A 22,894-nucleotide genomic window follows, 5' to 3' on the forward strand; every position below is an offset into this window, starting at 1 on the left:
TAAGAGTATTGTATAAAATGGCACTGACTGTTTTTAAAGCCTTAAATGGTCTAGCGCCACTGTATGTTGTGGACATGCTATGTCCATACACCCAAATACGATCCTTAAGATCTGCTTCACAGGCACTTCTTAATACTCCACGATCCCGTTTGACACAGAAAGGGGACCGTGCTTTCAGTGTGTTTGCTCCAAAGCTATGGAACAGTCTACCAAGCGAACTGAAGTCTGCAACATCTCTAACTAGTTTTAAATCTTTACTTAAAACACCTCTTTTCTGCCTTGCATTTGACTGCCTCTGATTCTGTATGTGACTTCTGGTCGGAGGTCTCTCTTCTCTTGTATTGTATTTTCTGTCAGTGTTGCTGTTATTGTCCTTGGTTGTTCTCTGTGCAGCTTTCAGCTAAAATTCAACGTGTCTTGTTTTATTTTGAGATTGTCAATTTTAATTTATTTCATACACTGATTTGTTAAGCACTTTGGTTGTAAATGTGCTATATAAATAAATTTTACTTGCTTACTATGTGAGTGGCAAAAGTATGTGACCCTTCGCTTTCAGTATCTGGTGTGACCCCCTTGTGCAGAAATAACTGCAACTAAACGTTTCCGGTAACTGTTGATCAGTCCTGCACACCGGCTTGGAGGAATTTTAGCCCGTTCCTCCGTACAGAACAGCTTCAACTCTGGGATGTTGGTGGGTTTCCTCACATGAACTGCTCGCTTCAGGTCCTTCCACAACATTTCGATTGGATTAAGTTCAGGACTTTGACTTGGCCATTCCAAAACACGAACTTTAGCCATTCTTTGGTAGAACGACTTGTATGCTTAGGGTCGTTGTCTTGCTGCATGACCCACCTTCTCTTGAGATTCAGTTCGACAAATGTCCTGACGTTTTCCTTTAGAATTTGCTGGTATAATTCAGAATTCATCGTTCCATCAATGATGGCAAGCCGTCCTGGCCCAGATGCAGCAAACCATGATACTACCACCACCATGTTTCACAGATGGGATAAGGTTCTTATGCTGGAATGCAGTGTTTTCCTTTCTCCAAACATAACGCTTCTCATTTAAACCAGCAAGTTCTATTTTGGTCTCATCCGTCCACAAAACATTTTCCAATAGCCTTCTGGCTTGTCCACGTGATCTTTAGCAAACTGCAGACGAGCAGCAATGTTCTTTTTGGAGCAGTGGCTTTCTTCTTGCAACCCTGCCATGCACACCATTGTTGTTCAGTGTTCTCCTGATGGTGGACTCATGAACATTAGCCAATGTGAGAGAGGCCTTCAGTTGCTTAGAAGTTACCCTGGGGTCCTTTGTGACCTCGCCGACTATTACATGCCTTACTCTTGGAGTGATCTTTGTTGGTCGACCACTCCTGCAGAGGGTAACAATGGTCTTGAATTTCCTCCATTTGTACACAATCTGTCTGACTGTGGATTGGTGGAGTCCAAACTCTCTTTAGAGATGGTTTTGTAACCTTTTCCAGCCTGATGAGCATCAACAATGCTTTTTCTGAGGTCCTCATTTGTTGGTGCCATGATACACTTCCACAAACGTGTTGTGAAGATCAGACTTTGATAGATCCCTGTTCTTTAAATAAAACAGGGTGCCCACTCACACCTGATTGTCATCCCATTGATTGAAAACACCTGACTCTAATTTCACCTTCAAATTAACTGCTAATCCTAGAGGTTCACATACTTTTGCCACTCATGGATATGTAATATTGGATCATTTTCCTCAATAAATGACCAAGTATAATATTTGTGTGTCATTTGTTTAACTGGGTTCTCTTTATCTACTTTTAGGACTTGGGTGAAAATCTGATGTTTTAGGTCATATTTATACAGAAATATAGACAGTTCTAAAGGGTTCACAAACTTTCAAGCACTACTGTAAAAGAATGTTACACAACAGCCCTATAGAATCCTCAAATCTGATTGGTCAGAAGGTATTGATTGGGTTTTTTTTTTTTTAAATAACCGCATCTCTGATAGGTTTATATTAATACCCTCATTTCTCCTCTTACATAATGTGTGTAGTTGTTGATGGAGCAATGTTCTCTGTGTGCAGGTTTTATTTCACGTTTTTGTAAGGTGTCTCCGGTGTCAGTACTTTGTCACAGTGAGAAATAAAACTGTTCCTGTAAATTTTCCATGATTGGGGAGTCTTCAGGACAGAAGAACTTGCACTTTTAAGATAAGATGAACTTTATTCATCCATCGGTGGGGAAATTTGCATGTTACAGCAGCTCACAAATAGAAAAAGAGTCAGGAATAAACAGTTTAAATTAAAAAAAAAGTCATCAGGAGATGATGTATCCCCCCCCCACCCCCACCCCCCCACACACACTTGAAACCCCACTCCAAATTTTCCTAAGTTGAATTGGTTGCCATGGGAATATGGAAAAAAATAATCATAGAAATCCCAAAATGTCAAAAAGCACAACTCGTCTAGTCACTGAACATAACTGTGAGGTTTCATGAAAAATTTCCTAATAGTTTTTGAGTTCTGCTCCAGAAACTAAAATGTTTACAGGCAGACGGACAAAGCAATAGCCATATTCCTCACATTATATGCCAGGGGGTTAAAAGTAGAGTGCAATAAAAGTACAAGAAGCCTATAGGAAAATGTAGGTGTATTTAAAAAAAAAAAAAAGTAAAAACATGGGCCATGTACACACACAAGAATAGTACTTCAACTGAAGTAGAATATTGTACTAATAAAATACTGGCAACTGAAATCGAAAGAATATTGCACTGAGGTAGTGAATGTTGGTACACAGCATAACGTAAGTAATGAGGATGGAATGTGTGTGAAAAGTAACCAAAAAAACAGTCTTGCAGTTGTCACTAAACCTCGAGTCCCCAGTGTTCAAGTCCAAGTCATTAAAGAAAATTTCGAATCAAGTCTGAGACAAGTCCACTATTGATCTGAGTCCGAGCCCAGCACTCCGACTGCACCATGTGACGGTGGCTGTTTCAGCGCCATTAACGTGAGTTTGTTCCTGAACACGACATATGACCAGGTGAATGTGCTTCTCTATCAGGGAGTGTGAAGTATTCTGTCAGAGATGGTTGGGAGATGGATGTACGTGCAGAAGGTGTGTTTATTAATACAAGTGGAGAGGGTAAATAGTCCAGAATGGCAGGCACAGACTCTCATGGACTCGGCAGAATCAAAGACTAGAAACAGGAAATCAGGGCTCAGGAAACCAAACAAGGAAATAAAGCTCAGTAATGTGTCAGCAATGCAACTCAATACTTCGCAAAGTAAGTGTGTGTTCAGTGGGCTTTTTGTTTTTTTTGTGTTTTTTTAAAAATACAGTAGTGTTTGAAAGTTTGTGAACCCTTTAGAATTTTCTATATTTCTGTATAAATATGACCTAAAACATCAGATTTTCACCCCAGTCCTAAAAGTAGATAAAGAGAACCCAGTTAAACAAATGAGACACAAATATTATACTTGGTCATTTATTTATTGAGGAAAATGATCCAATATTACATATCTGTGAGTGGCAAAAGTATGTGAACCTCTAGGATTAGCAGTTAATTTGAAGGTGAAATTAGAGTCAGGTGTTTTTAATCAATGGGATGACAATCAGGTGTGAGTGGGCACCCTGTTTTATTTAAAGGACAGGGATCTATCAAAGTCTGATCTTCACAACACATGTTTGTGGAAGTGTATCATGGCACGAACAAAGGAGATTTCTGAGGACCTCAGAAAAAGCGTTGTTGATTCTCATCAGGCTGGAAAAGGTTACAAAACCATCTCTAAAGAGTTTGGACTCCACCAATCCACAGTCAGTCAGATTGTGTACAAATGGAAGAAATTCAAGACCATTGTTCCCCTCCCCAGGAGTGGCCGACCAACAAAGATCACTCCAAAAGCAAGGCGTGTAACAGTCGGCGAGGTCACAGAGGACCCCAGGGGAACTTCTAAGAAACAAAGAAACCTTTAGTTGTCACATGCACACGTCAAGCACAGTGAAATTCATCCTCTGCATTTAACCCATCTGAGGCAATGAACACACACACCCAGAACAGTGGGCAGCCACACCAGAGCGCCTGGGGAGCAGTCGGGGTCAGGCACCTCAGCCCAAGGCCGCCCCACGTCAACCTAACCGCATGTCTTTGGACTGTGGGGGAAACCGGAGCACCCGGAGGAAACCCACGCAGACACAGGGAGAACATGCAAACTCCACACAGAAAGGCCCTCGCTGGCTGCTGGGTTCGAACCTGGAACCTTCTTGCTGTGAGGCGACCGTGCTAACCACTACGCCACCGTGCCGCTAAGCAACTGAAGGCCTCCCTCACATTGGCTAATGTTCACGAGTCCACCATCAGGAGAACACTGAACAACAATGGTGTGCATGGCAGGGTTGCAAGGAGAAAGCCACTGCTCTCCAAAAAGAACATTGCTGCTCGTCTGCAGTTTGCTAAAGATCACGTGAACAAGCCAGAAGGCTATTGGAAAAATGTTTTGTGGACAGATGAGACCAAAATAGAACTTTTTGGTTTAAATGAGAAGCATTATGTTTGGAGAAAGGAAAACACTGCATTCCAGCATAAGAACCTTATCCCATCTGTGAAACATGGTGGTGGTAGTATCATGGTTTGGGCCTGTTTTGCTGCATCTGGGCCAGGACGGCTTGCCATCATTGATGGAACAATGAATTCTGAGTTATACCAGCGAATTCTAAAGGAAAACGTCAGGACATCTGTCCATGAACTGAATCTCAAGAGAAGGTGGGTCATGCAGCAAGGCAACGACCCTAAGCACACAAGTCGTTCTACCAAAGAATGGTTAAAGAAGGATAAAATTAATCTTCTACTTCCTTAAAGTTGTTGTTAATGTTAATGAAGTTAATGTTTTACCTCAACCTCCTTTCTACTTTCACCACATATCACAATATCATCTGCAAACATCATGTGCCATGGTGGTGATTATATTAATCAGAAGGAATTTGATGTTTTGAAAAGTGACTCATTTTTGGAAAATAGTACACTCTAGTACACAATAGGCTCGATGTTTTAAGCATTTCAGTTGCTTTTGGAGTTTGAACAATTCAAGGTCCTTATAGCCAGTGATGGGAATAACGGCGTTACTAACGGCGTTACTTTTTTTAGTAACGAGTAATCTAACTAATTACTTTTTACATCGTTATAACGCCGTTCCCGTTACTTACAATAAAATACTATACGTTACTTTATTAAAGCTGTTCTCATCTGGCGCGCTGCTCGTTCAGCCTTTCTTTACTCTGCTTTAGTGTGGGGCGGGGAGACGCGAGACAACGGCACAGTAAGCCAATCAGAGTAGATTTGGACAACATATGTAGGTAGGCCACGCCTACTGCACTACTGCGCACACTTTCAATCGGAAGACCCAGCGATGGCGAGCGGTCAGCCCAGCACTGCGCTTTCACACTGGAAATACAGCCAGGACTTTTCATTACTTGAAATAAAAGGCAAGAGTGTTTACGTGCAATGCACATTATGTCGAGGAACAAAGCGTTTGTCCTCGTCAGTGGCCAGTAATTAGTAACATAATTTTAATAACTACAAAAATATATTACATTTGATAGATGTCTTATCTCACATTGTCCCACAAAAATATTAATATAGTGTAGATAACATTACTAATTGGTTCTGTTAAGTGTCCATTTCAGTCATTAAACACATTTAACATTCACTTTTATTATGATTACACTAATTGAATTTGATTTTTTTTTTGAGGGGGAACAAAATGTAACGGAATAATTACTTTCCCTGGTAATTAGTTACTTTTATGACAAAGTAACTCCGTTACTAACTCCGTTACTTTTTGGTAAAAGTAACTAGTAACTATAACTAATTACTTTTTGAAAGTAACGTGCCCAACACTGCTTGAAGCGTTAGGTATTTTTATTGAAAAGTATGTTGCTGTTATGCCAAGTTTGCATGTTACTGTATTTTTTTTTTCTATCACTTGCTATTTCTGTAATATTGATGACATGGGTTAAAAAAAAAAACCAAACACTTTGCATCAGTGCAGAAAGATCATTTCTATACACATTCCGTTGGAAAGTATGATCATTTTGAATTTTTGTGGCAGAAGGAAGGGAACCAAGACAGCCAATGGAGGTTTCAAAAGGCGTCTGTGAAACAGTGCAGTAGATCCCAATTTTCAGGTTTAAATTGCTTAAAAGCGTTTTCCGTCAGGGGTCGAACCCCCCACCAGGGCATCACCCTGGACCCGACCAGGGACCTGTGGCCCCTGGACCCCGGCTATTAGGGTTTTTGGTTTCCAAAATTTGGCAGGTATGCTGCTGCTGAAGGAGCTGCTCCGAGCGCCAGCAGTCTCGTGTAGGGGGTGAGAGGTGTGGTCCGTGACTGACATTAGCTTAACTAACATCTTCCTCTCTCACACACCACCTCAATGGATTCCAGAGGGCAAACCAGGACAGAGCTGGCCCTTTTCACCAGCCTGTTCAGCCTTTTCCTGTCCCTCTCAGAGCTTCCACATCCCCAACAGACCACCGTTTTGGTTTCTTAACAAAATCACAAACTACATGTTCACATCGTTAGAGAGAGAGCGAGCGCGAGAGGTGGCTGAGGGAACGACGGCTGGTAGGTGCTAAGTGATAACAGGAACTAATTTGTTTCACAGAGATTCCACAATATAAAAAGTAACTATAAATGGATAAAAAGTACAAGTTCTTTTAATAATTATTTTTTTTCTTGATGTTGTGATTTTTGCTTTCTAATCAACCTTAGGATGAGAAGAGTAACTCTGCTTAGTGTCGGGCCACATCACACCATACTGGCGCTGATTATTTTCCTAAAACAGCACGCTCTGTGGGGTTTTATTCCTACTTAAGCTGTATTTTAATATTCAATCACCTCTAATGCCGCTTTTCCACTACCAACGCGGCTGAGTCGGGCTGAGCCGTGCCGTGCTGAGTCGAGCTGAGTTGGCTGTTGGAGTTGCATTTCGACTACAACCGCGCTGAACCGTGCTGGCTGGAAGTGGGTGGACACATTGGGTGGAGTTAGCGAAAGTGGGTGGACGTCACGTGATGTCGTTAGGCGGCGCAAACAGTGACATCAGTGACCTTTTAAGCGGTAGTCTCACGACCCGGAGAGTAAACAATAAACATGGAGGACATGGAGTCGGTAGTGTTGCTGGTCTTGGTGCTGTGGCTTGTTGTCACCGACAACGCCAACAGATACTGGCAAGAGTGTATAGATGAGGCGAGGCGCATAAGGCTTCAGAAATTCTCGTAATTCTTCTTCCGGGTTTACGGTGTTTACAGATCCCAGCGTGCTCGCGGGGCGTGTGTGGGCATGTGAGGACACACCTCCTCACCAATCAGTGCACAGGGGAGTGTCTCCTCACGCCCCCAGCCCCACTCGGCTCGGTTTGGCTCGCTTCAGCCCCACTCCAAAACCGTGCGAGTTTTGGGTGCTAAGCAGGGCTGAAGCGAGCTGAGTCGTGCTGCTCTAAGGTAGTCGAAACGCGAGCCGTGTCGGGCTGAAGCGAGCTGAAAAAGGGTAGTGGAAAAGGGCCATAACTGTACTGTATCATTCCACCGCTACCATATGACGACAGAGGTCACACGATTTGTTTGCACCACCATATTGGAAGATCAGTAAGAGAGAGAGAGCGAGAGAGAGAGAGACACCAACACACTTCACAGGGCCTCTGGCGTTGACTGAATTGTATTATGAACGTGACGTGGTTATTTTTACCGGAGATTATTTTTGTTGAGCGTTCTCCTGCTGCCGCTGATCAGCATAAAAATAATTTAATCTAGTTCCCATGGGAAATTCATTTTACTTTTTACTGATCTTAATCTGAATAAAACCTCCATCATTAGAAAATTGCCTTGTGTTTCACATGATTTTCATTCTTCATCATGACGGACCCGACCCTGCACAAACCGATTATAAGCATCCAGGCTTTTGTAGGCTTTTAGACCGTCCATGGTGTAGATACTTGGTGAGAATACCAGATAATTTACCATGTCTGGATGGGTCACAGCTGGCAGCAGGTCAACATCTTGCTCCCACTCAGCCCCAGCATCACTGTAAGGGACGAAACCATCAATCAGAGTCAGTTTCTCTACGTATCACTTCCTTTCAGCAGGCTTCAGGGTTTTTGAAATAATCGGCCATGTCCACAAACCATGCACAGACTAGCCACGGTGTCTTTCAAATCTACTGTCGGGTCAATAAATCATGAAATAAAACAAACAAATCTGTGGTGTTTAAGTCGTTTGCCACTCCACTTTATTCTCGTGGGTTCACTTGGCGCTGCCATTATTTCCCCCTAACCACAAGTTTGTTGGTCTTCCAATATGGTGAAGAGTGCTATTACTTCCAGTCGTGGTCTGTTCCTCATGTTCACATGAAGTGACGCCAGATTGTGTGCCAAGGAAGAAAGATTTCACTTTCAAGATGGCTGCTGCTACTGTTTATAGCTCTGCAATATATTTCTGTCTGTTTTTTATAGACTACAGTGCACGGTTAGAAATCACATCAAACAGTCTGAGCTCCACGCAGCTTGAGGCGAGCGCGTGTTTGATGAATTAGGTTTGACGTTTTTCTTGCTTATTACTCCATGCAGAACCAGAGGAGTGCTAAAGGAGCAAGCAAGCATATCTCGACTGCTCGACTACTTTTGGAGCGACGGAAGCTGTCGTGTAAACTTCGTCTTCAGCCGAGCCGTTTTTCTAGACTGTAGACGTATCGTTTGTGATGCTTTATCAAGCCTGTGTTTGTTCTCGCCTTTCAGTGAGTGAGTGCGAGGCGTCGGCCATGTTGCCTCTCGAGTGTCAGTATCTGAACAAGAGCGCTCTGACGACGCTGGTGGGGCCCCTCACACCTCCCATCAAACACTTCCAGCTCAAGAGAAAACCCAAGAGTGCCACACTGAGAGCTGAGCTCCTCCAGAAGTGTAAGTGTGTGTGCATCAAAGTATTGGCTCCATTCAGTCCAATATATGTTATTTAACACTTGTTCGCCAAAGGTCAAGTGAATATCGGTGAATGATAACAGAGACGAAGTCGAGGTTATTATTCACTGAGCCTGAGGTAGAGAATAGTTTTCGTATAAATACACAGGTGATCATTTAAAAATGTTTTAATATGATGTATTTATTTTTAACTTCAAAAGTGGCATGCAGATGGAATAAAGGCGCGGCGCAGACTTGTCACTTATCTACACTGACTCACAAATACTTTGTTTTGAAATCGGTAAAATAAATCACGATTCCATCTTACCTTTGAATAGTTTCAGATCAAACTTCGTAGCATCTTTAGTGCTTTTAGGAACAGCGTTTTCTTTCATAATCTGCAGTTCTTCCTCGCTTACGGTGACCGTGATTGCCGCCATTTTGGCGAGTCACTCGAAGTCTGAATTTCTTGACCAATAATCTATAATCACCTGTGTATTTATACTAAAATGGCTTAAAGGAAAACTGAAGGCAAATTTTTTTTTATCAAAATTCTATTTCTCATTTTATTAAATAGCTATTTTGTCGCTGCTATAGCAAGTTCTGAGTGTTTGAAATATGCTCTGTAATATATCAGTCCGTATGTCAAAGCAGTGGCCGTAAACGAGATTCGTTGAGACCTGTGCGAGACATCGTAGGACGGAAGTAAAATGTACAGCGGAAATCAAAGTGACCGACATCCGCCAACGTTGTCGAAAGACACGCGCGCCCTCTTTTGAATGCTGACGTAATCAAGCCGGAAGTTTTGTTTGTTTTGATAGCAATCAGGAAAGTTTGAAAAAAGCAGGCAGTAATCGTCATTTAAACTCGTTTTTGTGCAATACTTCGTTTGGAAAACAGTTTTCAAGATGGCGGCGCTGACACTTCACGTTTCAAAGTCTCGCACAAGTCTCGTAAAGATTGCACGGATAAGTGACGCCTGCCGTGGACCAAACGAGCTAAATTCAACATGGCTAAAAATTGAATAGGCCAATAAGTATAATATTTAATTGCAATTAGTTGCCAATACGAGTCACAATATAAGGTTACTAAAACCGAAAACGTAATTGAAATAAGATGTTAATTAAGAAATGAAGCAAGTTTAAAAATGACTTCAGTTCCCCTTAAATTTAGTATCTGTATGTGTGAGTGTTGTTGTGTGTTCTTTATATATGCAGCCACAGAAACTGCACAGCAGCTGAAGAAAACTGCAGGAGTGCCTTTCCACGCTAAAGGACGAGGTCTCGTCAAGAAGATCGACACTACGAGTGAGTTAGATAACGCAGTGTCGCCTTTTCTGCTGCTTTACTCTCTCATTTGTTCACACTGTAAACTAACGATTCTGCTCTTCGACTTCCACACCAGCACCACTGAAGGGGATCCCCAAAGCTCCGTTCCGCAGCCCCACTGCACCCAGCATGTTCCCTTCCAGTAACAGGACGCCCATCACACCAGCTCGCACGCCGCTGCGCAAAGAGAGAGGGGTCAAGGTAACGCCGCACCACGCGCCTAGTACTGCTCCAGCAACTGTTTGCTCATTTGGGTCTCGACACATTTTGTGTTTGACATGCAGTTGGAGGTTTACTGAGCATCGAGAGAAGTAGAAGATAAGAAATTCCTCTGCTTGTTGTGGTGGTGTTGTAAGCTGCTGTCTTCAACTTCCTTCTTTCAGTTATTAGACATCTCGGAGTTGGACATGGTCGGAGCAGGCAGAGAAGCGAAGAGGAGGAGAAAGACACTGGGTGGGAACTTAAAGCACTTTACTGTGAACAGCTCCTGGATTTGTATTTATTATTATTATTTTTATTTTTTTTTAACTTGTTTGTTTTTGATCACCACTTGCTCTTGCTCTCTCAGATAATGAAGCAGGAGAGAAGGCGGCCAAAGAAGAGGCAGTGGTGGAGAACGCGACCCCCGACTACGCTGCTGGCCTGGTGTCTGCACAGGTATATAATAAACGTGTTTGTAAACGTCGAGGCTGATTCAGGGTCTGCAGTACACGCATCAGCTTACTTTCCAGACTCGACTCTCTCGTTCTGCCCCCTGTATTTGCTGTAATATAGACTTGTGCTGTGATTTTACTATGAATAATTAAACCCACTGGTTGTCAATCAGAAACTGGGGGCACTGAACAACGAGAGCGCGCTACCATCGACCAGCTACCTCCCAGCCACGCCCAGCATGGTGCCCTCCTCCTCTTACATTCCCAGCTCAGAGACGCAGCAGGGTGAGACACGACACCTTCACTTCTTTCTGCCTTTCTGGATAACTAGTATAGCTGACATCATTCGGATACAGACTACAGAACACATCCAGCTTTTTAATAAATGATCTATTGGGTCCAGTGAGGACAACTGCAGTGGACGCAGGATTTTAGATGTCTTTTTTAAAATGAATGAATTTGACTTTTTTTTTTTTTTTAATTACAGTATATTTTGTTACTCGGACATTTTCATGATGCACACTATTCCGTTTGTCTAGCAAACTGTATTAAGACTGCCACGTTTTAAAATAAAAAACCTATATACAGTGGGGCAAAAAAGTATTTAGTCAGTCACCAATCGTGTAAGTTCTCCCACTTAAAAAGATGAGAGGCCTGTAATTTTCATCATAGGTACACTTCAACTATGAGAGACAGAATGAGGAAAAAAAATCCAGAAAATCACATTGTCTGATTTTTAAAGAATTTATTTGCAAATTATGGTGGAAAATAAATAAGTATTTGGTCAATAACAAAAGTTCATCTCAATACTTTGTTATATACCCTTTGTTGGCAATGACAGAGGTCAAACGTTTTCTGTAAGTCTTCACAAGGTTTTCACACACTGTTGCTGGTATTTTGGCCCATTCCTCCATGCAGATCTCCTCTAGAGCAGTGATGTTTTGGGGCTGTCGCTGGGCAACACGGACTTTCAACTCCCTCCAAAGATTTTCTATGGGGTTGAGATCTGGAGACTGGCTAGGCCACTCCAGGACCTTGAAATGCTTCTTACAAAGCCACTCCTTCGTTGCCCGGGTGGTGTGTTTGGGGTCATTGTCATGCTGAAAGACCCAGCCACGTTTCATCTTCAACGCCCTTGCTGATGGAAGGAGGTTTTCACTCAAAATCTCACGATACATGGCCCCATTCATTCTTTCCTTTACACGGATCAGTCGTCCTGGTTCCTTTGCAGAAAAACAGCCCCAAAGCATGATGTTTCCACCCCCATGCTTCACAGTAGGTATGGTGTTCTTTGGATGCAACTCAGCATTCTTTCTCCTCCAAACACGACAAGCTGAGTTTTTACCAAAAAGTTCTATTTTGGTTTCATCTGACCATATGACATTCTCCCAATCCTCTTCTGGATCATCCAAATGCTCTCTAGCAAACTTCAGACGGGCCTGGACATGTACTGGCTTCAGCAGGGGGACACATCTGGCACTGCAGGATTTGAGTCCCTGGCGGCGTAGTGTGTTACTGATGGTAGCCTTTGTTACTTTGGTCCCAGCTCTCTGCAGGTCATTCACTAGGTCTCCCCATGTGGTTCTGGGATTTTTGCTCACCGTTCTTGTGATCATTTTGACCCCACAGGGTGAGATCTTGCGTGGAGCCCCAGATCGAGGGAGATTATCAGTGGTCTTGTACGTCTTCCATTTTCCAATAATTGCTCCCACAGTTGATTTCTTCACACCAAGCTGCTTACCTATTGCAGATTCAGTCTTCCCAGCCTGGTGCAGGTCTACAGTTTTGTTTCTGGTGTCCTTTGACAGCTCTTTGGTCTTGGCCATAGTGGAGTTTGGAGTGTGACTGTTTGAGGTTGTGGACAGGTGTCTTTTATACTGATAACGAGTTCAAACAGGTGCCATTAATACAGGTAACGAGTGGAGGACAGAGGAGCCTCTTAAAGAAGTTGTTACAGGTCTGTGAGAGCCAGAAATCTTGCTTGTTTGTAGGTGACCAAATACTTATTTTACCGAGGAATTTACCAATTAATTCATTAAAAATCCTACAATGTGATTTCCTGGATTCTTTCCCCCCATTCTGTCTCTCATAGTTGAGGTGTACCTATGATGAAAATTACAGGCCTCTCTCATCTTTTTAAGTGGGAGAACTTGCACAATTGGTGGCTGACTAAATACTTTTGTGCCCCACTGTATTAGCGTGTTAGCATGTACAGTAATAGATTTGTATTATGTTTTTATTATTTAATGTCCTAAAAATAACTGAATTGGATGAGAAATAATACAAGTGTTTGGGTTTTTTTTTGTAACTTTTATTTAAATTGCTTCAGTATAAAAGTTCAGCGCTCGTTATCAATTTTCTGTTCCCGCTTTCCTTCAGCCAACACGGGTGCTACGAACCGGCAGCCAGAGGACTCGACGGCGAGCGGCGCCGCAGCCTCCACGCTTCCGGGTCAGTTTAAGCAGAGAGCGCCCATGTACAACGCCAGCACGGCCAGTCCCACAGCCCCCACCTCACCCACCACGCCCACTAGCACACCCCACAACAACGCGCCGCCCGCCGCCGCCACCGCAACACAACCGGACACGGCCACAGCCCCATCCACCGCCGCAGCTCAGGCCACGCCCACGCCTGCCCCCCAGCAACCACAGCCCAAAAAGAATCTGTCACTCACGGTGAGGACTGCATCCTGTCCTGATCTCTTACACACTCAGGTCTTTCTCAGAGCTTTCGCTTCTCTTCTTCCTTTGTCTTCATTTTGTTTTTATTTTAATTTTTTTATCACTACAGAGAGAACAGATGTACGCAGCGCAGGAAATGTTTAAGACTGCAAACAAAGTCACCCGACCTGAGAAAGCTCTCATCCTGGGCTTCATGGCAGGATCAAGAGGTACTGTGACCAGGAACGTGCACTGCATATTTATTTCTTTATCACTTTTTACACTCTCGGTTGTAATCGGGCTCACGCTAATATGCATGTATGGCAGTGTTGTAGTCGAGTCACTAAACCTCGAGTCTGAGTTCAGTCTCGAGTCCCCAGTGCTCAAGTCCGAGTCATTAAAAAAATTTCGAGTCCGAGAACAACGTTCCAACCGCACCATTTGACAGTGGCTGTTTTAGCGCCGTTAACATTAATTTGTTCCTGAACATGACATATGAACAGGTGAATGTGCTTCTCTTTGTCAGGGAGTGTGAAGTGTTCTGTCAGAGATGGTTGGGAGACGGATGTAAGTGCAGAAGGTGTGTTTTATTAAAACAAATGAAGACGGATAATCCAGAACAGCAGGCAAAATCATAAAACGGTGAAACAGGCGATAGGTCGAGCGAGGCACAGACAGGCTATCGTAGACTCGGCAGAATCAAAGGCGAGGAACAGGAAATCGGGGATCAGGAAACCCAACAAGGAAATAAGGCTCAGCAATGTGTCAGCAATGCAAGTCAATACTTCGCAAAGTGCGTTTTCGCAGTTTTTATATAGGTGCGCTGATTGCGCCTTAATCCTGTGCAGATGCGAGTCATTTACGGCGCGCACGAGAGTGTCCGCTTGGTGCGCACGCTGTCCAGAGTGCATCCGAGAGTCTATCTGATGCACACGCCAAGGCGCGTAGGTGTGACACTCTTGCACAAAATTAGTGCAAAAATTAATGTAGATATAAATATCTTGTGCCAAATTATTATGGCATGTTACAAAATGTAAAGGAAAAAAATCCGAGTCCTCGTCTTCAATTTACGAGTCCGAACGCAGTTAATGCATGAGTCTGAGTCATCCGTGCTCAAGTCCAAGTCGAGTCACGAGTCCTTAAAATTAGGGTGCGAGTCGGACTTGAGTACTACAAGCCTGATATATGGATATTCAGCTGCGTTAGGGGCTTTTCAGACATCGGATTTTTGTTCCTCATGCAGTGTCTGCTGTATTACTGGGCAAACAAAGAAACAGCTGTGATAATTAATAATGAAAATCAAGGCGACTGCAGTCAGTACAATCTCTCTGAAACTATTAAAAATGTAGATTATACCAGCAGATCATAGTCCATCCAAAAGCTGAAACATGCAGGCATCATAGATCCATATAATTTACCCACAAATATTTATTTATTCTGCACACTGCTGTTTGCCGACTTGTGTGCATGTTCACTGCTTCAGAGGAGTTAAATGCTGAGGAGGAATTTCACTGTGCTTGAGTGCATGTGTGACAAAATTAAAGGCTGCTGCTTCTTAATTTACCCACAAGTGTACTGGTGCATCTCAAAAAAATAGAATACTGTGGAAAAAGTTCAATATTTTCCATCAGTTATTTAAGAAAGTGAAAGTTATATATTATAGACTCATTACACAAACTAAAATGTTTCAAGCATTTTTCTATTTTAATTTTAATCAGTATGGCATACAGTACAAAAACATAAAAACCCATCTCAAAATATTAGAATATTTCATTTCGAGTTTGAGTAAAACAGTATGAACACAGCGTATCTCTCGGTCTAGTTCAGTACACACAACCACAATCATGGGGAAGACTGGTGACTTGACTGTTGTCCAGAAGATGATCACTGATGCCCTCCACAAGGAGGGCAGGCCACAAAAGGTCATTGCTGAAAAGGTGCACAAGCAACAGGGATGGCCGCAGTCTTGAGAGGATTGTCAAGAAAAGTTAATTCAAGAACTTGGGAGAGCTTCACAAGGAGTGGACTGAGGCTGGTGTCAGTGTATCAAGACCCATCACGAACAGACATCTTCAAGAAAGGGGATACAACTTTCGCATTCCTAATATCAAGCTACTCCTGAGCCAGAGACAATGTCAGAAGTATCTTATCTGGGCTAAGGAGAGAAAGAAATGGACTCAGTGGTCCACTTTTCAGATGAAAGTACATTTTGCATTTAATTTGGAAATCACGGTTCTAGAGTCTGGAGGAAGAGTGGAGAGGCACAGAATCCAAGGTGTTTGAAACCCAGTGTGAAGTTTCCACAGTCTGTGATTTGGGGTGCCATGTCATCTGCTGGTGTTGGTCCACTGTATTTTATCAAGTCCAAAGTCAACACAGCCATCTGCCAGGAGATTTTAGAGCACTTCATGCTTCCATCTGCTGACGAGCTTTTTGGAGATGCTGATTTCCTTTTCCAGCAGGACTTGGCACCTATCCACAGTGCCAAAACTACTACCAAATGGTTAGCTGACCATGATATTACGGTGTTTGATTGGCCAGCCAACTTGCCTGACCTGAACCCCATAGAGAATCTACGGGGTATTGTCAAGAGGAAGATGAGAAACACCCGACCCAAAAATACAGATATGCTAAAGGCCACTATCAAAGCAAGCTGGGCTTCAATAACACCTCAGCAGTGCCACAGACTGATCACCTCCATGCCACACCGCATTGATACAGTAATTCATGGTAAAGGAGCCCCAACCAAGTATTGAGTGTATAAATGAATATACTTTTCAGAAGTTGGACATTTCTGTATTGTAAATCCTTTTTTTTTTATTGATCTTAGGGAATATTCTAATAATTTGAGATACTGGATTTCTGATTTTCATGAGCTATAAGCCATAATCATCAAAATTAAAACAAAAAAGGCTTTAAATATTTCACTTTACATGTAATGAATATAGAATATATGAAAGTTTACCTTTTTGAATTAAATTATGAAAAAAAGGAACTTTTTCATGGTATTCTAACTTTTTGAGATGCACTAGTATGTATTTCACTTGAAAAGCGTTTGGCAAACCAGCTACCGGATTTGGGACACTACAACATCCTGAACTGTTTAGTATTTAGGACACTGGAGATGCTCCAGGCTTATAAAAGTACAGATGCCTACTGATATTTTGAGGCAGGTTTCGTGCCGGAATGTTGTGGGGAAATTCCCAATAAAGAAAAATACCTTTATGACAAAGGTAAGCTCAAATGTAGACTTCTCATAGTAATAAACAAGCCATGGCCTAGATCTAGCATATTTGATGGTGTTTAGCCTCATCTACATTATCAGTACGTAACAAACATGCTGCTTGTCTCGCCCAGCATTAGGTCTAATAAAATATATCGTGTCCAAAGCCCACATCCGGATTTACATTTTAACGCTGCACAGAGCTTTCACTCTAACCTGAGATAAAATGTTCTCCACACGTATGGGAATGGGTTTTTTTTTTTCTCTTTTTTTTTTTTTAAATCGTCAGTCATCTTGTTTAACTGCAGCTTGCCATTTTTCTCATCTTTCTGGGTTCGCCGGGAAGCAGTGAAAAATTAAACCAGGCTTATCTCCATGTCTGTTATTACATCCAAAAGCATTACAGGTCTCTGGCATTGTTCTTTTAGATGTAACTTGTAGATGTTTACTGAATTGGGCTTAGACTCACTCATGTACATTTGTGCTGGTCGCTGGCAAACCCAAAGCTCACCAGCCAACATGGCCGCGTAAACAAATCCGCAGTTATGATGACGTAATGTGAAAGGCCTCCTATAACTGAAACACAGCTACATTAATGCTCTGAAAGGTAAAAATAGGTGTGTTTAATAAATAGATCTTCGGTTAAAATGAGGGACTGGCGATGCATCAGTTAACCTCACTCTCTGGTCAGAAAGAGCAGCAGCAGAACTCCAGAAAATTTCAATTTCCTACCGAATGAATAATTTAATGTTGCAGGTATTGATTGTTTATTAGTTTGATGTTCGATTTGTATTGTTCATAGAGAACAATCAGCATAATTAACCGATAGGATGCTTTCCTACATTTCAGGCTCAGTACACAGGATCCGGAATGCTGCATGTGAGAAACAGCCACTAGGTGGCGATATAGCCCTTTAAATGATGCTGACAGTATGCTTTCATACAGTAGTGAAGTTACCTTTTTTTTTTTTTTTTAAATGATGCAGCTAACTAAAGATATGACAGTCATATTTAAAATCAAAACTCAAATATAACCACACATTTTCTCCGTCATAATCTGTGGATTATCGAGAAATCATTCCACTGAACACTATGATTGTGTAATATTGTGCCCTGACATAATTATAAATGTGGCCATATAATATTCATGTAGCAGTGGTGTTTGGCTCATTTAATAATGATGTTAATTATTGGCTTGAGTACATGCAGCCATTATACAGTGTAAATGGGTTACTTGGTTAGTCAACAACGCACAAACACAACCAAACAACGTCCAGGGAGAAGTCCAGTGTGGGGATCAGATATGAGACCTCGTGTTGCAAAATCCCCCCTCCTTCATGGTCTACAAAAAGTGTGTGTGGCTGCGCTTTAATGGCTCCACTTGCAGCATGACATGACACTTCACAGCCTAAAATGTATGTATTTATTTTAACACCATGGTGCTGAGTAGATTAACAGAGGGAGTGTGTGGCATGGTTTAAAACGAAGCTTTTCATGCTCAGCTGTGTACTGAGCCATTTAAAGCAGAGATTTTAGAGCGTGCAGCCACACACTTTCTGTAGATCATGTGAAATTTTTTTTTTTGCAGCGCGAGGTCTCGTGTCTGATCCAGTTTGTCAGTGACCCTCTGCTATAGCTGAGCAAACACACTTTTTTGTATTTTCTCTGCAGAAATGCAGTCTAGTTCCAGCTTGTGCTTTCCCTTTAGCATCATTGTGGCAGGGCGGCATGGTGGTGTAGTGGTTAGCGCTGTTGCCTCACAGCAAGAAGGTCCAGGTTCGAGCCCCGTGACCGGTGAGGGCCTTTCTGTGCGGAGTTTGCATGTTCTCCCCGTGTCCGCGTGGGTTTCCTCCGGGTGCTCCGGTTTCCCCCACAGTCCAAAGACATGCAGGTTAGGTTAACTGGTGACTCTAAATTGACCGTAGGTGTGAATGTGAGTGTGAATGGTTGTCTGTGTCTATGTGTCAGCCCTGTGATGACCTGGCGACTTGTCCAGGGTGTACCCCGCCTTTCGCCCGTAGTCAGCTGGGATAGGCTCCAGCTTGCCTGCGACCCTGTAGGACAGGATAAGCGGCTACAGATAATGGATGGATGGATAACTGGGAGGGCGGCACGGTGGTGTAGTGGTTAGCGCTGTCGCCTCACAGCAAGAAGGTCCGGGTTCGAGCCCCGTGGCCGGCAAGGGCCTTTCTGTGTGGAGTTTGCATGTTCTCCCCGTGTCCGCATGGGTTTCCTCCGGGTGCTCCGGTTTCCCCCACAGTCCAAAGACATGCAGGTTAGGTTAACTGGTGACTCTAAATTGACCGTAGGTGTGAATGTGAGTGTGAATGGTTGTCTGTGTCTATGTGTCAGCCCTGTGATGACCTGGCGACTTGTCCAGGGTGTACCCCGCCTTTCGCCCGTAGTCAGCTGGGATAGGCTCCAGCTTGCCTGCGACCCTGTAGAACAGGATAAAGCGGCCAGAGATAATGAGATGAGATGAGATCATTGTGGCATTTATATGCTGCACAACAAGGCATATTTATTTAAAAACTGATAAATTCAGTAAAATACTTTTTGTAAAACTACGATGTAAACCGAGAATATAAACAGCTGAGCTGCTCCAAGCGTCCACTACATTACTTCATCGCATACATCGCCACCGCAGGAAGCCCATCTGGCATTTTAAAGAAAATTCATTTTTTCTTGAACACTGTTTCAGTTTACTTTATAAGGGACCATGTACAATTAAAACACAAATGTTGCCATTTCATGCATCGTGCCAGAGTTAGCCTCAGGCTAATTTACATCTGCAGTCGCAGGCAGGACATAAAAACATCCAAAATAAATATCCAGACCCCCTACCTCACCCAAATAGCAAACTCCACTCATACAGTAAACAAATCACTCACATGAGTGTCCAAACTCGCACACAGGCTCACACACACGCACGCAAACACCCGCATCCAACATAAACACATCCTGTCAGCACCATGAATCAGTGATTACAGTTTTGACTGTTTTTTAGGAAACATTTCAGTTGTGATTTGAAGCTCCTGATGGAGAGACAGCTCTTTAAATCCCCTGATGGTGCATTCCACTGTGTAGTGGCTTTAAAAGAAAAAGAAGATTGTCCAAAAGTTGTGCAATAGAAAGGTATGTTACAGTCATGGACAGAGGCTATTCTGGAGGATCGTATGGAACTAGCAGGACGATAACAGACAAACTCCAACAGACAAGCTGGGGCCAGACCATGTAGGATCTTATACACTAGACACAAGTTTGAAAAAGGTCTAAAATTTTCAAAACTTAATAAATGATGTTTCTCTAGAATATTGCAATGGTGGTGCTGAAGTGGTTTTTTTTTTTTTATCAAGAATTTTTATAGCTTGTTTATATAGTGATCATAGTTTTTGGTCTCTGAAAATGAAAGTTTGATTTTTGAGGTCTGTGACTGCTTTTACTTAAAGGAACAGTCCACCGTATTTCTATAATGAAATATGCTCTTATCTGAGTTGAGACGAGCTGCTCCGTACCTCTCTGAGCTTTGCGCGACCTCCCAGTCAGTCAGACGCGCTGTCACTCCTGTTAGCAATGTAGCTAGGCTCAGCATGGCCAATGGTATTTTTTGGGGCTGTAGTTAGATGCGACCAAACTCTTCCGCGTTTTTCCTGTTTACATAGGTTTATATGACCAGTGACATGAAACAAGTTCAGTTACACAAATTGAAACGTGGCGATTTTCTATGCTATGGAAAGTCTGCACTATAATGACAGGCGTACTAACACCTTCTGCGCGCTTCGGCAGCGCATTGATACGGAGCTCAGATATTAATGCGCTGCCGAAGCGCGCAGAAGGTGTTAGTACGCCTGTCATTATAGTGCGGACTTTCCATAGCATAGAAAATCGCCACGTTTCAATTTGTGTAACTGAACTTGTTTCATATCACTGGTCATATAAACCTATGTAAACAGGAAAAACGTGGAAGAGTTTGGTCACATCTAACTACAGCCCCAAAAAATACCATTGGCCATACTGAGCCTAGCTACATTGCTAACAGGAGTGACAGCGCGTCTGACTGACTGGGAGGTCGCGCAAAGCTCGGACAGGTACGGAGCAGCTCGTCTCAATTCAGATAAGAGCATATTTCATTATGGAAGTACGGTGGACTGTTCCTTTAAAGTTACTTTGAGAATAAATCCACTATAAATGTTTTGGAATATGGTCAATTCCCTAATGAGGTGAAAACGTGTAGCTTGTGTTACCAAGAAACTTGTAAAGACTTGGATGCTTTAGACTCCTGGAGCCTCCTTTCAAAAAATACTAAACGATCATCTCCTCCGAGACGATCTCACCCTGCTAACAGCGATAGAAAATCAGTCAGTCGGTCTTGTACAGATCCATTTTACATAACGATGCAAGTTTACGCGTCAAGGAGTGGCGTCTGCCCTGTGAGCTGCTTGTGCAAACTTGTCTCATTCTCATTCTTACAGAGAACCCGTGTCCGGAGCAGGGTGACATCATCCAGATCAAGCTGAGCGAGCACACAGAGGTTCTCCCGAAAGCGGACGGTACGGGCAGCACCACCATGCTGGTGGACACGGTGTTTGAGATGAACTACTCCACAGGCCAGTGGACCCGCCTCAAAAAATACAAACCTATCACCAGTGCATCCTGAGGAACTGGAAAAACCCACACAGTGTGCATTTACACACACGCATCCATCACATTGCCTTTTGAAGAAGGCAGTGCACGCAGACATCATACATTTGCTGTCTCTCTCTCTGTCTCACACACACACACACACACACACAGTATCTGGGCCAAAATGACAGACTAAGCAACTGTCTTAATGGTAAAGAGGTGTTTTAAGAGGAGGTGAGGTGGACTTCTTGTTTTGCTAAGCTCACATCATGTCCGTGTTCCTGTATTGCCAAAAGTCAGGGACCTACTTTGTGTTTTTCTTTTTGTTTTGTGGTTTGTAAAACGTTCCGATTGTTGGAAGATGGCTTGGAATAGAGGTGGGGTTGTTGCTCTGGGACACTTTTAGCTTCTTTGATTGACATCCGTGTGTTTGGCCTTACACACCGTTACAAGTTCCAAAGGACAAAAACGTGCCCGTTTGTTTCAGTGTGAGAATGTAAGAAAATAATTACATTTGCAAAAAATAATAAATAAAATGTAGGTTGTTTGCTGGTTAGGTTTTTTTGGGAAGTTCTGGAGGATTCCCACCCCCCACCCTACAAGTCATCCAGAAGAAGGAACAAAATAAATCGATCCGTGTTTGGACAAGTCTGAGTGTTCACTGATTTTTAGTTGCCTTCTGCTGATGCAAGGTGGACTGTGATTGCAGTGAGTCCACCAACAAACCCTGACCCAAAACTATTCAATATAGACACCCCTCCAACAAGAAAAGTCTCCCTTAACATGAAATTCCTGTGGACCAAACATTAATCTCTGATCTAGATCTCTCATCTGCCTCAATTTAATTAATAGAAATGGTAACTAATTTGTTTTAAGCTATCTATTTAAAATTTTCAACCCTCCTAACTGCCAGGACTCATCACCTGGAAACCTTATGTGCGCACACACACGTACAACCTTCAGCAAAGTCTCAAAAATGCATAATTATTATACATAAAGGACACTTTTGCAATGGAATAAAACCATGTGTTCTATTCCCTTCCAGCAGGTTCCATTCTTTTGGTTTGATAGCATGCAATATTGTTAGCATATCACTTATCCTACATCACTCTACCCAGTGGAGAATGAGTGTTGAATACGGTTTATGATCTTGCATGGTTGTCGAGACATGACGTCACATGTCAGAGCTGATGCGAATATCTAATGAGAGATTTCTGTGTTCGCCAGGAAACAGAAAGACGCATTGAACACCCGCAAGGCTACCAAAACTTCATTAGATATTCTTCACACGTATTTACAAGAGAAAAACATATCAACGGACATTGAAAAACTGGAAAAGTGTGTAGGAATAATAATAATAATAATGGCTTTTTTCATGGTATATCGGATATATTCCATTCAGCTCGCATGATCTTGAACTCGTCTTCATCTTTGACTCAATGCAAGACAATATTTATTTAATACCACTGTCCTACAA

At 42.7% G+C, this 22,894-nt stretch overlaps 1 protein-coding gene across 2 annotated transcripts in view; it reads left to right on the top strand.

Annotated features, from left to right (window-relative positions):
• Window positions 1-22,065, top strand: part of nelfa (negative elongation factor complex member A) — a 37,762-nt gene extending 15,697 nt beyond the window's left edge. For both annotated transcript variants that reach the window (XM_060937777.1, XM_060937857.1), the window contains exons 3-11: window positions 8,773-8,934; window positions 10,149-10,238; window positions 10,336-10,460; window positions 10,643-10,712; window positions 10,828-10,916; window positions 11,086-11,197; window positions 13,292-13,587; window positions 13,703-13,802; window positions 21,267-22,065. In XM_060937777.1, the coding sequence (XP_060793760.1) occupies window positions 8,773-8,934; window positions 10,149-10,238; window positions 10,336-10,460; window positions 10,643-10,712; window positions 10,828-10,916; window positions 11,086-11,197; window positions 13,292-13,587; window positions 13,703-13,802; window positions 21,267-21,451 (1,229 nt within the window). In that variant the 3' untranslated portion in view covers window positions 21,452-22,065. The remainder of the gene's footprint in view (window positions 1-8,772; window positions 8,935-10,148; window positions 10,239-10,335; window positions 10,461-10,642; window positions 10,713-10,827; window positions 10,917-11,085; window positions 11,198-13,291; window positions 13,588-13,702; window positions 13,803-21,266) is intronic.
• Window positions 22,066-22,894: the final 829 nt, after the last annotated feature.

This window comes from Neoarius graeffei, chromosome 1, assembly GCF_027579695.1.
Source record: "Neoarius graeffei isolate fNeoGra1 chromosome 1, fNeoGra1.pri, whole genome shotgun sequence".
In the NCBI taxonomy this organism is placed as follows: Eukaryota; Metazoa; Chordata; class Actinopteri; order Siluriformes; family Ariidae; genus Neoarius; species Neoarius graeffei.